The sequence below is a fragment of the Rosa chinensis genome, chromosome 4 (assembly GCF_002994745.2).
Source record: "Rosa chinensis cultivar Old Blush chromosome 4, RchiOBHm-V2, whole genome shotgun sequence".
Lineage (NCBI taxonomy): Eukaryota > Viridiplantae > Streptophyta > Magnoliopsida > Rosales > Rosaceae > Rosa > Rosa chinensis.
In genome coordinates, this window is record NC_037091.1 from 32,087,755 (window position 1) to 32,103,698 (window position 15,944).

Consider the following 15,944-nt stretch of genomic DNA (forward strand, 5'->3'; position numbering starts at 1 on the left):
TAAATTTATTCCTTTCTCTTTTTTATTTATTCTTTTTTCTTTTCTTTCTTTTTATCTCTTCTCCTCCACCCCCTATGAGGAATGATGAAGAAACAAACAGAAAGAAAGAAAGGGAAAAAATTAAAAAATTTCATTTTCCAAAAAAATAAAATAATTAATTAATTTTTTAAAAAAAGAATTGAGGGCATAATAGACATTTCACCACGACTTAACGGAGGTTTTAGACGGTAAAGACCTATTGGTCTGAAATTTTGAAGTACAAGGACTAAACGTGTGAAATTAGAAGGCCAGGGACTGAAGTGTTTTATGGTCAAAAGCTCAATGACTAAACAGTATTTAGTCCAAAAAAAAAAACTTTATTCCCTTTTCTTTTTTTTCTCTCTCTTAGTGCGGTTTACTATTTGAAATGAAACTCTGCTGAAGTTAAATTTTAGTGTGGTTGTTTATTTCGTGCATTCTTTATGGTGTGTATGATTTATCTTGTTTCCTATTATTTCTTATGGTGATTGTTGTATTGATATATTCAAATCTAAACATTTTCGTTATGGTGTCTAATTGTGTTTAAACAAATAAGAGAACCTGGAGGAAATGAGGTCAAAAACCGAAAACCAAATAGAAAGAATGAAGGAAAAACCAAAGGAAAGACCGAAGGCAAGAACAATTTGTAGTGGAATTTAGATATGGAGCGTGTTTTGGCTGACATACTTCGCGAGGAACGTAGTTTGAGCCACAAAGAAGATAATGGCTAGAAAGGGGTGTAGCTAATAATGTAATATTTTTTTTTTTTTGAGATAATGGAAATCTATTGATAATCGCATGCCAAGAAGGCCATTACATACCCATCCGCTGACACATAATAATGTTCAGACAAGAATTCGTGGAGGGGCCACAGTGGTACATAGGATAGACTAACTATATTCGAACCTATCTCTCATATATCTAAAATGAGCCTATAACTATGACATAATCTAATACATAGTGTATAGGCATAGAAACATAACAGAAAGCCAATGTCACTTATGTCAAACATAAGCGAGGCTGTTTGAATCCACCCTCCAGGATCCCAAATATGATACCCTGAAGAAATCAGGCCCAACCTTGTAGTCCAAAACCAGGCCCTTAGCCAATTGGGCCTCCAGCTCCCTTTGGGCTTCCAATCTTGTATGGGTCCCTGAACAGATTTTGGCACCCAACCAGAACTGGGCACCACTGCCTTTCTATCATCGGCGTTTGTCCCGTTCGTTGCCACCATCACCGTAATGCAACGCTCACGACTATTAGACCCCTTTGGTGAGCCCGCAGATCGATACCTTGAGACCACTGTCTTCCGTATCAGATCGACAGCAGCAGCCAGTTCTAATCACAGACCCGAATAGGTAAGCCCTTGATCTGCATGTCGGTTTCCCGTCACCGGTAGAAATAGGTCATTGAGGAGGTGATCATCCCCTGATCTCGCTGTGTATTCTCCTCCACCAAGTCTCAGATCTGGTTTGAGTCGAGCCCGACATGTTCGAATCTAGAAATCCGTCTCTCCGGCAAGGCCCACCAAACCAACCTTCAGTCGCTTCTTGCCTGGCCGGAATCTGACCGGATTTTCTGCTATCAAACGCGATAGCCTAGCAAAGGCAAACCCCCCAAACTCATCTCGATAATTCTCAGCGATGAGAACAATCGATTGGACATGTGTCGTCCAAAGTTGGTGTTGGATTACCGTAAAGAGACAGCGAGAGGAAGAGACAGTAGATCTGCGTGGTGTTGGCACCGTGCTCCAATGATAGAGTCCCAAGCCGTGGGGGCTAGGGTTTAGCACAGAGAGAGAGAGAGGCGGAAGGCCCTCATTCAAAGAATTTTTTTAGCCACGTAAATAACAAACAAACAAACAAGAATATTATACCGACTAATACAGCACAAAAGAAAACAATGAATAAGAAAAATGTGGACCTTTTCATTAGCTAATAATGTAGTTGCTGATATTTTATTTGCACAATTTGATATTCAAACAATTGCTGACAATATAAAAAAAGAATTAAATTCAGTTTGCCCCCTCCAACTTTGGGGCCAACATCAGTTTGATTCATGATTTTTTTTTTTTAATTATGATTGTCCCTGCACTTCTAATTTCCATCAGCCGAGTCTAAATTTTAAATTTGACTTCAAACATGATGTCATAAGCTGAGTTGGCACCGACAGCATGACCCACAAGAAGGGCAAAATAGACATTTTCACAATAAAAAGTAAAAATAAAATAAAATTGGGGAATGGTACTTTGATCCGTTTCAAAAAAGAAGAAGATCATCTTCAATCTATTCTCGTCTCCGAAACGACCCAAAATCCTAAAACCGTCTCCACCTCCGCTCTCCGCCGTTCCCAATTATAAAATACCCACCGCTAATCAAAAAGCCTCGAAATGCTCCTCAAAACTCGGCCCTCAAAAAGGAATTTCGAAAAAGAATTGAAGATGATCGAGGTGGTGCTGAACGATCGTTTGGGGAAGAAGGTGTAGATGAACGGAAACGAGGATGACACCATCGGCTTCATGGTTGGATCTGTACAACCTAGATACTACCCACAGAGAGAAGACAGAGATGAAACAAGGAGAAATCAGCGTCTATTGTACTCACTGATTTTGATTGCCCTCAGCATTTTTATGACTATGGTTATATATGGTTGTCGTCTTCATCCTCCTTTAATAGATCCTCTTCTTCGTCAACTCTAGGTAAATCCTCCATAGCCTGCTCTAGCTTTTTTTTTTCCCCCAATAAGGGCATTTGGATTTGAGTCAGATTTCTTCAAATTTTTGTCAACCAATGTAACCAAACACCAACCATGATTCTTGAGGGCCATTGATGAAAAAGATGAAAGCTTTATTAGTAAACCACAAACCCCATAATAAGTAGCTTGACTTCGACAAAGTCTAACAGAAGCTCTCTTTATAAAATCTTTCATCTTTGTTGCAGGTTTATTGAAAAAGACACCATCTTTAAGTCATGAGCACAAAGCAAGGAGCTTCAATAAAGATTCAAAGCAAGAATTCCACTAACATGTCTCAGCTCAGAGTTTCCTCTAAAGCAAAAGAGTCCCAAACTCCAACTCAAAGACCCTCCAGAGCAAAATCAGTGACTCCAGATGTGAGTAGTAGCAGTAATTCCAGGAGTATTAGGAGGGCACAAGCCTAAATATGGAGAATTTGTGTTGGGATCTCAGAAAAGGAAGGAACTTGAGGATTTTAAAGTTGTGGGTAGTATTAGAAAGCCCCAATTTGTTGAGCAATTTGCTAAGCCTAGAAGGCAGAGGCCTCTTTTGGAGGGAAATGTGGATGACCCGCTGTAAAATGAAGGAATTATTCTCTTCAGCATCCACGCCCTCCATGCCACCGCCGTCGTTTCAGCGATCCCCTAAGCTCTCCTCCCCAGCCTCCTCTTCCGGTGCGTCTTCTCAGTTTTCTTGTTTGAATTGCTACTTTATTATGATAATAATACATTGTGTTGAGATTTGATTGAAAATTACTAATTAGAGGAAGAAAAATGATCGAGCAAGGTGTTGATTGTGTACAACTTTCATTGATATGTGTAGGTGTGAAGAAGAAGGTTGAGGATATTATGCCAATTGACAGTAGTCACGAGCGCGAGGAATTTCAGGTTGAGCTCTAGGCATATCAAAAAGAAAAAACGCCGAAGGTGAAGAAGAAAAAGAAAAAGAACATGAAGAATCTGTACCAAGGGGTAGTTTAGACATTTCATTCAAACTGTAGGTCAAAAGCTGAAAAGTGGGGCTCTGTATCAGTGTCAACTCAGCTTCTAACGTCATATTTGGAGTCAAATTTAAAATTTGGACTTGGTTGATGAAAATTAGAAGTGCAGGAATGATCGTGATTAAAAAAAAAAAGATCAAGGACCAAACTTATATTTGCCCCAAATTTGGGAGGGGCAAACTAAAAGCCCTAATAATAATAATAAAAAAATGGATTTGGCCCTAAAAAAAATGACAATAGACATAAGAGCAAACATGCGGTATCGATCTAATACAAAGTTTTTTTTTTTTTTTTTTTTTTTTTCTATTAGAACCTCCAAATTTACTCACTTGACCTCTATGCTTTTTACACCTCTTATCAAATTTTCAAATACTAAATTTACTCACTAAACCTCACTAAACTTCCTCCCTCACTCATATAATTTGCAAACAAATTATTATCTTTAAAATAAAAAATTTAGTCATTTCAATGATTTAATCAATCTATAAATCGTAGCTAAATATACATTTCTTAATCAAACTTGAGTTTCAAAAATTAATGTCTAATCAATAAGAAAATGCCATGAACTATTATGTTTTTTTTTCTATTTTAGTTGTGCAAAAAATTGAAGAAATCATTTGTTTTTATTCTCCAAAAAAAAAATCATTCATTTTTTTAATGTTTTTTTTGTACCACATGATTAATTATTTAAATATTTTTATTTTTATTATTATTATTTTTATTTATTTATTTATTTTATTTTTTTACAAATATAATTGATTGACTTAGATTTAGGTCATAAATCATAAGAGGGATTATTTTGTTTTCCCTCACCAATATGCGTTCAACATATATATCATACATTTTTATGTCACATGATCTTAATACATTTTTATATATTTAATTCTTATTAAATATATATGAATGCTTTAATAAGTATGTAGTGAAATTGGAAAGTGAAAATAGGTAAGGAAAATAATAAGGAATACAATCTAATATTATTGAATTGGAAAGTCTACATAAAATAAATGTAATATTTTTTTGGTATAATTATTGTCCTTAATAGTCATTTTATGGTAGGTTATATATGTCATTTAATAATTCATAATAGAGTGAGGTCAAGTGAGCAGATTTAGAGGTTCCAATAGAAACTTTTTTTTTTTTTGGCAATCAACAAGAACTAATATATTAAAGAAGAGAAACTATTACACAAGAAAGACAACTAGGCCTTCCAGATGAAAACATAAGTAGACAACAAAGGCCCAAAAGGCCCAAAGGAAACAAACATAGTGAGCCTAAACCAGGCAAGCCCACGATCTTGGTTAGCCAACACAGTTACCGTCAACGATGAAGAACCAATAGCGCCACCGCCCTGGAGAACAGAGCAACCAGAAGCAAACTCCAACCGCCAGATCGAGAGATTGTTGAGGGGTTCGATGGCGATTCCGAAGTACCCATCGGTCAAATTTCCAGGAACAAAAGTTATAACCATAGAACTCAAACCATCTTCAACAAGAAGACCTTCATCTGCTAAGAAATCAACCAGAAAACCTAGTTGAAAGGAGAGATAGGTGAGATCTAGCAAGGGATCGAAGAGACAGGCACCCAAAGGGTGTTCAGTTTCTTGTAGCATCACTGGGTGCACTAACGGGCAAACCTTGTTTTGAACAGAGCTCCGAGGAGCATATTTACAGGCCACGGCAGAAGGAATAGGATAAGCTTCACCGGAGATAGCGATGCACAAGTATAGCAGTGGGTTTGAGGGGAAAAAAGGTAGATTTGGAAAAATTGGGTCAAGAACAAGAGGAACAGACCAAGAAAACCGACGGAAAGGGAAAAACAGAGAAGACTCAACGGAAGGGAAACAACAAAGAAAGGGAAAGATAGGCACATAGCCTTAGATCGGAGAGAAACTCTGGGCAAAAGCGCCCATGGTGGGCGGGGTTGTGCGCCACCGTCTCAAGGTGGGGAATTGGGAAGAGAGAAAAAACCGACTCTATTTGCTTACAAGAAAGGCATATTGATCTAATACAAAGTCTGAACAAATGAAATTCTATGCCCAAAAAAAGAATCTTTTGAGTAAAAGTTATTTTTATAATTAATCAATACCTAACACAAACATTATTACCTATACTAAAGCACTATCTCCCTGTGAACAGTAACTCCATATTGATTTACTTTTTCCCCCCTCATTGTTTCTTTATTACAACGCTGCCATTCGACTTTCATAGGGTGAGAGACAAGCACCGAAAGAAGAAGAGGGAAATTCACATCACAAGACTGATCGAAGGGAGAAGGAGAAGCATCTCTTTGATAGTACAAATATAAGAGAAGAAGAAAAAGGAGATGAGAATCGAAGGGAAGCAGAGGCAGAGGAGAGAAAGGAAAAGATGAATGAAAATAATGAAGAGGAAGAGCCTTTGGGATTTCGATCCACTCTGATCAAAATTCCAAGTTGTGCAACAGAGGTCAACTCCGGAGCTTCCAAGATAAAGGTATTTGTTGAGTTTTTCCAACAAATACTTTAAAAATCACTGTGAAATTTGATATATATGTTACTGATTTGGGGTTTGGTAGATGGAGGCGTTGCTCAGATTGTTTTTGATTTGGGTTTTGATCTCACTGTTAGCATCCACAACTCCAACCCAAGATGGTGCCTTTGATATAACAAATTCAAAAGATGGTGGGAAGCGCAATACTGATATCAGCGAGGTAACTATATTTTGCAGATTGAAAACTAGATGTATGCCGAACTGAATCACTAATTCTATATTCAGTGTTTGGCCCTACACCGATTTCATGTTCTTATGTTTTTATGCAAATTTCATATTTACAGATCTGCATATATGAAGTTATAAACTCGTCATAAGTATCTCTTTTTTTTATATTAAATTTATCAATTTGACATATAAAAAAAAAAATCAGGCCTTGACCAATATTATAGTATCTGGACTAATTGGTTGGACTGGATTGAGTGTGTTATATTGACCTAATTTTTTTTCTTTTTTTCCTCAATTCTACTTGCTAAGAAATTCGGTAGGTAGAAATTGATGGACAAGTTCGAAAATATTGGATCAGAGGGTTGCTTTATATTAGAAATAGAAGAAAATGCTTAAAGTTTTGGTTAAAGACATGAGTATATGAAAAAAGCCAGCTTTAGTGATAGTAATTGATTGCTGTTTAAGTAACAATTGAATTAAATGACCTTTCAGGTTGTGTGTGTGAACTATCAATATATGCCCATTTTGTTTAATTAATATGAAAGCTTATGTCTGCTGTTTCTTATAATATGTTTGAGTTCATTTTTTATCTAATGGATGGAATTTTCTACCACTACAATTAATTCCTTTTCAAAGTCATCATTGAATTAGTATTTTGCAATTGTGCAGATCCTTTTCACGAAGTGAAGAGCAAACGTGAAAGAAGAAAAAAAAACAAAGCTTTGACTATGGAATTGTTGGCTATGGCATATTCATCCCTTGCAGCCAAAATGGAGGAGATTACATATAGGCTGGTCCTGCTGGAATTTTCAGCCACACAAAGGTATTCTCTTACATCTAATTCAACTTGCAATGTGGAAAGGCTGGTGATCCGTACAAGGCAGAAATGGAGGAATGTATAGATTTGATAATGGAAGAATTAGAGAAAGAGAAATATAACTAATGCATGCACCCTATCAGGTACGCTTCGTTTTTCAATTCAACTTTATTCTCATTTTAGTATCTTCTGATTTAGAACTATCAATAAGTAGGGTCAGGATCCTTAAGTTTCACACATTAGGAAACTGACCATGTTACATATGTGGATATCAAGCTAATGATGTTAATACTAATGTCTTTTCCAGTTTCATTGATTGATGTGCTTCTCTGTCAAATTGCAGTGAAGTTGATCCTGTAGTAGCATCCTTCTCTGGAGGAGCAATTGGACTGATCTTAGCACTGACGGTGGTTGAGAAGTGAGTTTATTGTATTTTGGTCAATTTGTTTTGACATTGACAAAATATGATAGGGAAATTATGTTAAAAAGAAAAATGAGATTATAGAGGGATAAGTAAATGGCCTAATACAAGTCATGTGCACGTATGGAGTGAGTTGATATCCGACATTGAATTTTTTTTTTTCAAAGGGCAAAAAGGATGGTGAAGAGTATGGTGGAGGCTGAGATTTAAAAGATTTCGTAGATTTCATCAATGAGAAATGTGGGACTAGTAGAGATGGGAAAGGACAACTTACTTCCAAAGTTGGTACCATTTTAAACCAATGAACGTACCACATCAGTTTCCTTACCAATTGTCTTCTCTTACGCATGTAGGGTGCAATAGTCTCAAGTTTGGATGAGTTAGTGAAGAAGTTTGTGAACCAGCTTTTATGGTATGTAAAACGATAGCATATTTAGCAAACATTCACTACTAGAGAAAACCCATTTAGAGACAAATTTTTTCGCAACGGACCAATTTTTCGTCTCCCAAACACATCATTAGAGACAAAAAAAATTATTTTATCCCTAAAAGTTTTGTTGTTCAAAACTCTCCATTGATGCTACTTAGAGACAAATAAGCTTAAATTAGAGGCAAAAAATATTTGTCCCAAAATTTAATTGGGGACGAAATATAATTTTGTCTCCTATGCGTTTTAGAGTTTGCAAATAATTGGTAAAATTTAAGAGGTTAGTTGCACCGAATTTCAAATTTTGGGCAAAAAGAATTAGGGGTAAAACATAATTCTCTACTTTTGTTAGCGGATTTTTTTTTTTTTCATCTGGACGGGGTTTAACAAAAGTAAATAGTGTGCAACAATTGATTGGGATTGAAACGATGTAGTTTCGATCTCACATATATTTAGCCTCTCTATTTATCTTAGTTTTTCGAACTATTCAACGATTACTACTTTGTGATTTCTCGTACGAACCTCTAAACACCAACAACTCCTAGCAGCAGCGTCTCTGTCATGCAATTCGTCTCATCTATCTCGACTCTCTAGTTTTTCTTCTCCTCATTTAGTACCTTAAATCTTGAACTAGAGCTTTCAGTCTTGCAGAATTTCAATTTTTTTATTATTTTTTATTTTTTTAAGTTTTGGTACTGTTAATCTTTGTTCGTTGATGTTGTAGTAAGGTTAAAGGCTCGACTAGAAGACACTTGCATTGTTGACTAATACTAAGAATCTAAGAGAACTATTTTGAAAATCCGGATTCTAGATCATCTTTTATATGAAAAGAGTGTTTTTTTGTTGATGACATTATATGAAAAGAGTTTAATGTATTTAGGGTATTAAAAGTCTTTTATTTTAATTACTTTATCTATTAAAAATGAGGTGTTTATTGGTCAAAATATAATTTTTTACGTAAATACCCCTCATAGATGTACTATGAAAACCACGTTAATGGAAGAGGATAAACAAGTAAAATTATAAGTAATAAAAAAAATAAAGGATATATTTTGATCTTTATTAAAGTTATTTTATTTTATTTTTAATAAAGATAGAAGGATAAAATCTCATCGGGCAAAACACAAAACAGTCGGTGTTCTTGAAAAGGGTCTGGGAGGCGGCCTAGACGGCGCCTAAGCATTAGGCGTGATAGCACCGCCCCGACAATTCAACTCTCTCTCGACTCTCCTCTCACCAGTACCGGCAGCACTTTGCAGTCCCAAGTCCCAACATCACTCTCCCTCTCCCTCCCTTCCTCCTCTGATCGGTGAAAACTCAGAACAAAGTCTCTCTCTTTCTTTCAAACCTCTAGTGTTTGCCGGAGTTTCTATTCATTTAATCATTTATAACTATATGTTGATTATCAGGGGTGCCAGGCTTGGCTCAATAGTCATCCCACAAGCAGGTTACTCTTTGCTTTGCTTTATCAGTCTCTATTTCCAAGCTTTCAGTCCAAAAGACTTGGGCTTTGTTCACCACTTAGTTTATGACTATTTTATCCATCTGAAATTGTAATCATTTCGATTTCTTACTGATTTTTTTTGGATGCCTGATATATGGGTCTAGTCTTGTTTGCACAAATTTTGAGCTATTGGCATGGATGTTTCGATTGCTTAATCAAGTTCGATTCTTTATTATGGTTTTTGAAATGATGAACTGAAAGGGGTTATGGGCTCTGCGCATCTATGTGAAATAGTGTTGTATAGAAATTTGAATTAGAAAGCTGGCAGCGTGTACGTGCTTCAGTTGATGGTAGGAAAGATTGAATCTTTTGTGAGATGTATGATATTAAAGATGAAATTTGGTTTGGCTGCATCAGATGAAATCTTTGGGTTTTTGGAGGAATTCAGTTTGTTCTATTTTATCTATGCTTCAGTTTTTCCACAAGATTAGTGGCTTCTTGCAGCTTTTTATAGGCAGTTTGTAAAGAACAGCTGCATTGTTCTACGGTTTTGAGGTTCTTAAACACTTGGTTTGAGTAATTGGTGTTTGCTTCTTTAGCTTTTACCTTTTTTTTTTTTTTTTTAAGGCTAATTTTGGCTTAGATAGTATGGGTAAGTTCCAATTACGGAGGTCTCAAGAGTTGAAGAGAAATTCGGTACTAAGCCTTCGTCCCAGACGGAAGGAGTTGTTCATTGGCTTCACAAAGGGCTGAGGTTTGTACAAAGTTCTCTCCTCTTTTCTTATTGTGTTAAATTTCAATCTTTTATCTTTATATAGCTATCTGGGTTTTATTGGGATTGTTTGATATTTGCATTCATTGAAAATTTGGCAATTGTTGGCTATCTTGGTGAGATTCTTTGCATGGTGTATGATCATTCCATTGAAATTTTTATATGAATATATCAATAGTCTTGTAGACGATGACAAACTTGCATGCTACAATTAATGGTATTCAATTTCTGATATTGAGATTGTATATAGAGAGTTTTCTTTATTCGTCTTCACCATAATGAACAGATGGAGAGAATGGACAAATTGGTGAGGGAGTCAGGAGAAGTCGTGCTTGCCAAAGAATGTTGTCAAAATCTGGCAAAAAGTTTTAAGTGAGTTTTCATTTTATGGTCTGAACTCTGAAGTCACTGTGAAGCTCATAGTTATGTTGAATTTTTTATTCCGATGATTGTTTTTCTGTTCTCTAAGTGCTGATTTGGCTTGGTTATGCCTGTGCAGTCACTCCGCTGGTCGTGCTGGAAAACCAATTGTGAAATGGATTCAGGTTGCACATTTTATTCTCTCTTCCCTTCCTTTCCTCTTATTGCAGTGGAATATCGCTAAGCTGTTGTTGTTAGTATTTTACCATTGTTCTTACTATATGGTGGCATCTGCTTTTGTTACTGTTGTGTTAGGTGCAAAATTGGTTCTAGGAAAGGATGCAAGAGACTTGCCAAACATATTAAAAGATATCCAGGGAGTTTTGCCCTTCCACTAAGGCACCTAAAAGCAAAGAAAAACCTACAGGTGTTTCTCATTATTGCTTGTTTCTCTTATGTCTATCTCTTGCATCACGCAAGCTTGTAAAGGTTTTTAAAATTGATTAAATGTATTTGTGTGTTTGGCTGGTGAACTCATATACTATACAGAACAACAGAAAGTGTTTAACAGAAAGCTAGCTGAGAAAAGTGAAATTTTGAAATATTTTACTTACTACTAGTTCTTTTATAATCTTGGTTTTTGCGCTCTAGTTAGATACTGTAATACTGACAACTCTTCCACCTATTATAGCCATTAATGACATATTTAATAAGTTGGCTGTTGAACTTATACCAAATTGTTTTCGAGTACATGCAGTTCATAGAATTTCCGCAGCGGGAATTAAATGCTATTGAGAAGGACAACGATGCATTCATTGAGGACTTTTCTAAAGTGAGTTTCTTCCTCATTTTCTCTGGGCATTTGATATGTTATTACAGTTCTATGCATTCATGAAATTTTGATTCTTTGCGATCAAAATATGTCCAGGAGGACTACAATGACATGGTGAATGGAAGGCAAAGCTGGTTAGGAGTAACTCTAGAGAGCAGAAATGGGTGGGGCCTCTTCATTGCCAAGAAGAAATGATTATGATACCTCAAAGTTTTTCATATGCAAATGCAATAGTGTACTCGAGTTAGATATGCATTTCAGATAAACATTTTATTCAGTTGCTGGTTTTATCACAAACTATGTCGTTGTCTTATTAGTGTTTGAACTTTTGCCATCTATAATAATGGAATTGGGGTTTGTCTTTGCTCATTTGTATCTGAATCTTTGTCAAATTCAATATTTGCCTGTTTTAATCATCCCCTATTTATCTGATAAGCGTCATTAAATTTGGAAATAATATAGAATTTTAAAAATAAGGAGACGAATGAGTTTCGTCCCTTATTCATTTGATTGACATTATTTATAGTTAATTTTCCCGCCAACCTGAATGAGAATGGGGGATGAAATTTTGTTGAATAGGGGACAATTTTAATTTCTTCTCCAAATGCATTAGGAGACGGAATGTATTTGTCGTTGCCTTTAATAATTAGGGACGAGCATTAGGAGACGACTTTAGCCACAAAATGATTTTGTCTCAAACTTCTTTTTGGGACAAGTTCTCTGCATTTAGTGACAAATTGATTTCGTCCTTGAATGAGTTTTCTCTAGTAGTGATTCTTCAATTGTGATTACTGCTATATCGCCTATTAAAAAGACAAATCTGCAGCATCGCGCGGACGAACTTTCTAGTACTAGTTAAAGTTGGCGGGATTTTGAATTCATAGTCATGCATATATTGTTGCCCGTACTTTAAGAAATCACAACGGACATAAATATAACTGTAATCGAGTTAAACATATCAATCGGGCAATTCATATGCAGATATAAATTTAGGGATTGAGAAACCAGCCTTGTGAAGCTATCGGAGAATGGGTGATCTTCTACACAACAGTACTCTTTGTAAGCGTGTGCATGGACCAACCTTTTATAAAGCCAAGGATCACTCGATCCTCATCCTCATCCTTCAATATCTTGATAATAGAGATAATACATAGGTGCCAAATGTCACTTGGATAAATATTGATAAGGTTAGAGGTAGGACCAATCTCATGTTTCGTCTGCATGTATGTGATAGCTATCGTACTTTAGTTCCTAGTGGCATGTCGGCAATTTCATTCCAACAAAAATACCATATTTCCTGGCATTTTCTCGACATCAAACTCAAAAGTACAATTTTCTCACAGAAAAGTCCGGCATGTCACTGGTGACACAATCCAGTCCTCAGGTGCTCAGAGAGTCGTATAGATAAAAGAGCCAAAGTCGACCGCCGACGAGAACTGTCGACCAAAAATTCACAAAAAGGAGACACAGGACTGCAGAAGGTGGTGTACTGGATGCCAAGAGGAAAGCATCAAATTCCTTTACCATGGTCCAGCCTTTATATAGTTGAAAGGGTAGAGTTTTGATTCCTCCTCAATGCTTTTCAACCACACAAATCGACCAAACAAAAAGGTGGTGATGCATGCCTCATTTCCCCTAACATGCATTCAATCCTCAAAAGTATAATGTAATTCTACTTTTGCTTAAAAATCGTTGTGTAACCGTTGGATCCGCCAATATTAATCAACAAAATCACCCCAGGACAATTTTGAACCAAAACGAAAGCAACAGATCATAAATGCCAAACCAACCAGAAGACGTCATTGATGAGCATCTACTCTAAACTCTCACAAGCATTCCAAAAGCATATATAGCCAGTCCATTCATACAGTAAAATCCCAAAACCCCTTCAGAGCCAAAAGCCAAAAATCAAAGAATTTCAGAGATGGGTTTTGATAAGGACCACATAGTGATGCTACCATTCTTGGCTCAAGGCCATCTGATTCCATTCCTAGCCCTAGCCAAGCAAATCCAGCACAGAACAGGGTTCACCATCACCATCGCCACCACCGCCCTCAACGCCCATTACCTTCGGCCTGCTCAACCCAACACCAACATCCACTTGGCCGAGCTTCCCTTCCGCAGCGAAGACTATGGCCTCCCGCCCAACACAGAGAACACAGAGAACATACCTCTCAACGTAGTCGGAAACCTCTTCACTGCATCGCAACATCTCGAAGCTCCGACTCGCCGCCTTGTCTCGGACATCACCGAAAAAGAAGGCAAGCCGCCGCTTTGCTTAATCTCCGACGTGTTTTTTGGGTGGGCTGTGAATGTAGCGAAAAGCTTCGGCACCGTCAACGTCGCTTTCACCACCGGTGGGGCTTACGGCACGGCGGCGTACGTGTCCATCTGGCAACATCTCCCGCATCGTAGTGTGTCTTCAGAAGACGCGGAGTTCCACCTTCCGGGGTTCCCGGAACGGTGTCGTTTGACACCGTCTCACTTGCATCCGTTTTTGAGAGCCGCCGACGGTACTGATTCTTGGTCGAGATATTTCCAGCCGCAGATCTCGCTCTCGATGAAGTCTTTTGGTTGCATATGCAACACTATTGAGGAAATCGAGCCGTTCGGATTGGAAGTGTTGCGAAATTACCTTAAGGTTCCTGTTTGGTCTGTCTTGGCTTCCAATATTTCCAGCCAAAAATATTCCGGGAAGAAATCCGGAATTTCGGCTGAGAAATGTATTGAGTGGCTCGACTCGCACGCTTCCGATTCGGTGGTGTATATCTCGTTCGGTTCCCAGAACACGATCAGTGCCTACCAGATGATAGAATTGGCCAAAGGATTGGAAAAGAGCGGGAAGCCTTTTGTCTGGGTCATAAGGCCGCCGGTGGGTCACGACTTGAAGGGCGAGTTCCGACCGGAGTGGCTGCCGGAGCGTTTCGAGGAGCGAATGAGGGAGACGAAGCAGGGATTATTGGTGCACAACTGGGCCTCGCAGCTGGAGATTCTGTCGCACGAGGCGACGCGAGCGTTTGTGAGTCACTGCGGGTGGAACTCGGTGGTGGAGAGCTTGAGCAGAGGGGTGCCGATCATCGGGTGGCCGCTGGCGGCGGAGCAGGCGTATAACTCGAAGATGTTGGTGGAGGAGATGGGTGTGAGTGTGGAGCTGACGAGGGGTGTGAAGAGTAATGTGGAGGCTGAGGAGGTGAGGAGAGTGATTGAGTTGGTGGTGGACGACAGTGGGGAAGGTGGTGAGATGAGGAGAAGAGCTGGTGAGATTATGGAGAAGATAAGAGGAGCTGTAGGGGAGGATGGTGAAGCAAAGGGGTCTTCCCTTAAAGCTATAGATGATTTTGTTTCTGAACTTCATTCACAGGGAGAAGGAAGAGGATCCAAAATTCAGTAACACTGTATTTTCAATTAGGATGTACCTTGGAGGGGGAAAAGGATCAAGGCTAGCTAGTAGTTCTGTAGTTTTCAAGTATCATGAAAATGGGTAATTTCATACCTGGTTCCTTTAGATTACACAATGTTGGATCTGTTATTGGAGCTGAAGCCATAGCTCTTTTTCTTGTGGATGGATTGAAGTTGGTCCAATTGGACAATATTGTTTTGGAAAGTGACTCGCAGAGCCAATTTCAGCTTTGGGAAATCACATAGGGAAAGGTAAATGGAGAATCTATCCTTTTCTCATTGAGTTTCATACTTTGATTACTTTCTTTGTATCTGCGGACTTCTTAGCATTCTCTCTTGGAATTGGATCTCTTGTAATGCTAACAGTGCTGCCGATGCCGCAAAGCTAACGAAATTGAGGTTGTGCACTGAACGTTTGGGTCAGTGTACCCCAAACCTCGTTCTCTGACTCTGTTTTAACTGACCTTCCTTTTCCTCACAAAGTATTTATTTTTATTTTTATTTTTTATTGTTCAATGTAGTTGCTTGGTACTAAATCCGGTTCAAAATAGTTGGTGTGGGAATTGATTTTCTTCTTTTTCTTATTCAAGAATCTCATTTTGGAGTCATTTCTAAATAAAGAAAAGAATGCTTCTATTCATACCTCCATATTTGGTATTTAGACCTCCCTAAATTTTTGTAAACATTTATTTCTCATTTTACCCTCTAAAACCCTAAAAAGAATTGACATGAAGAAACCCAATCCCCGTATATTCCATCTTCGTGTTCATGACTCTTCTTCTTTCTATGTTTGTTTTCTCCCATATTCTTTTTGTTTTTCTTTCTCTCTGTTGTTTCACTACTTTGCCTCAAAATTGCCGGTAAGAATTTGGTGGTGTCTTGGTCAATACTAACTGCTATAGAATTGGGTGATTGAATTTTACAAAAGTCCTGGTATTTATCCAAAACACTTTTGAATCCAAATAGTCTTTTCTAAACAAAAACCTCTCACTCCCTATCTTCATTGATATTATCTTCTTTGA

At 37.7% G+C, this 15,944-nt stretch overlaps 1 protein-coding gene and 1 long non-coding RNA gene across 3 annotated transcripts; both read left to right on the forward strand.

Moving 5' to 3' along the window:
• Positions 1–8,139: 8,139 nt before the first annotated feature.
• LOC112198048 lies at positions 8,140–11,936 on the forward strand. 2 transcript variants are annotated; one of them, XR_005810227.1, is made up of 7 exons: positions 8,140–9,442; positions 9,525–10,313; positions 10,618–10,703; positions 10,831–10,876; positions 11,007–11,118; positions 11,449–11,523; positions 11,620–11,936. It is a non-coding gene; the product is annotated as an uncharacterized LOC112198048 (long non-coding RNA). The 2 variants fall into 2 exon arrangements; XR_002935834.2 differs by having other exon boundaries at positions 8,149–10,313; positions 11,620–11,920.
• A 1,302-nt stretch (positions 11,937–13,238) lies between these two features.
• On the forward strand, positions 13,239–15,385 carry LOC112195760 (crocetin glucosyltransferase 3). The gene has a single exon (XM_024335955.2). It carries the CDS (start codon positions 13,448–13,450, stop codon positions 14,912–14,914), a length of 1,467 nt encoding a protein of 488 aa, XP_024191723.1. The 5' UTR covers positions 13,239–13,447; the 3' UTR covers positions 14,915–15,385.
• The last annotated feature ends 559 nt before the right edge of the window (positions 15,386–15,944 follow it).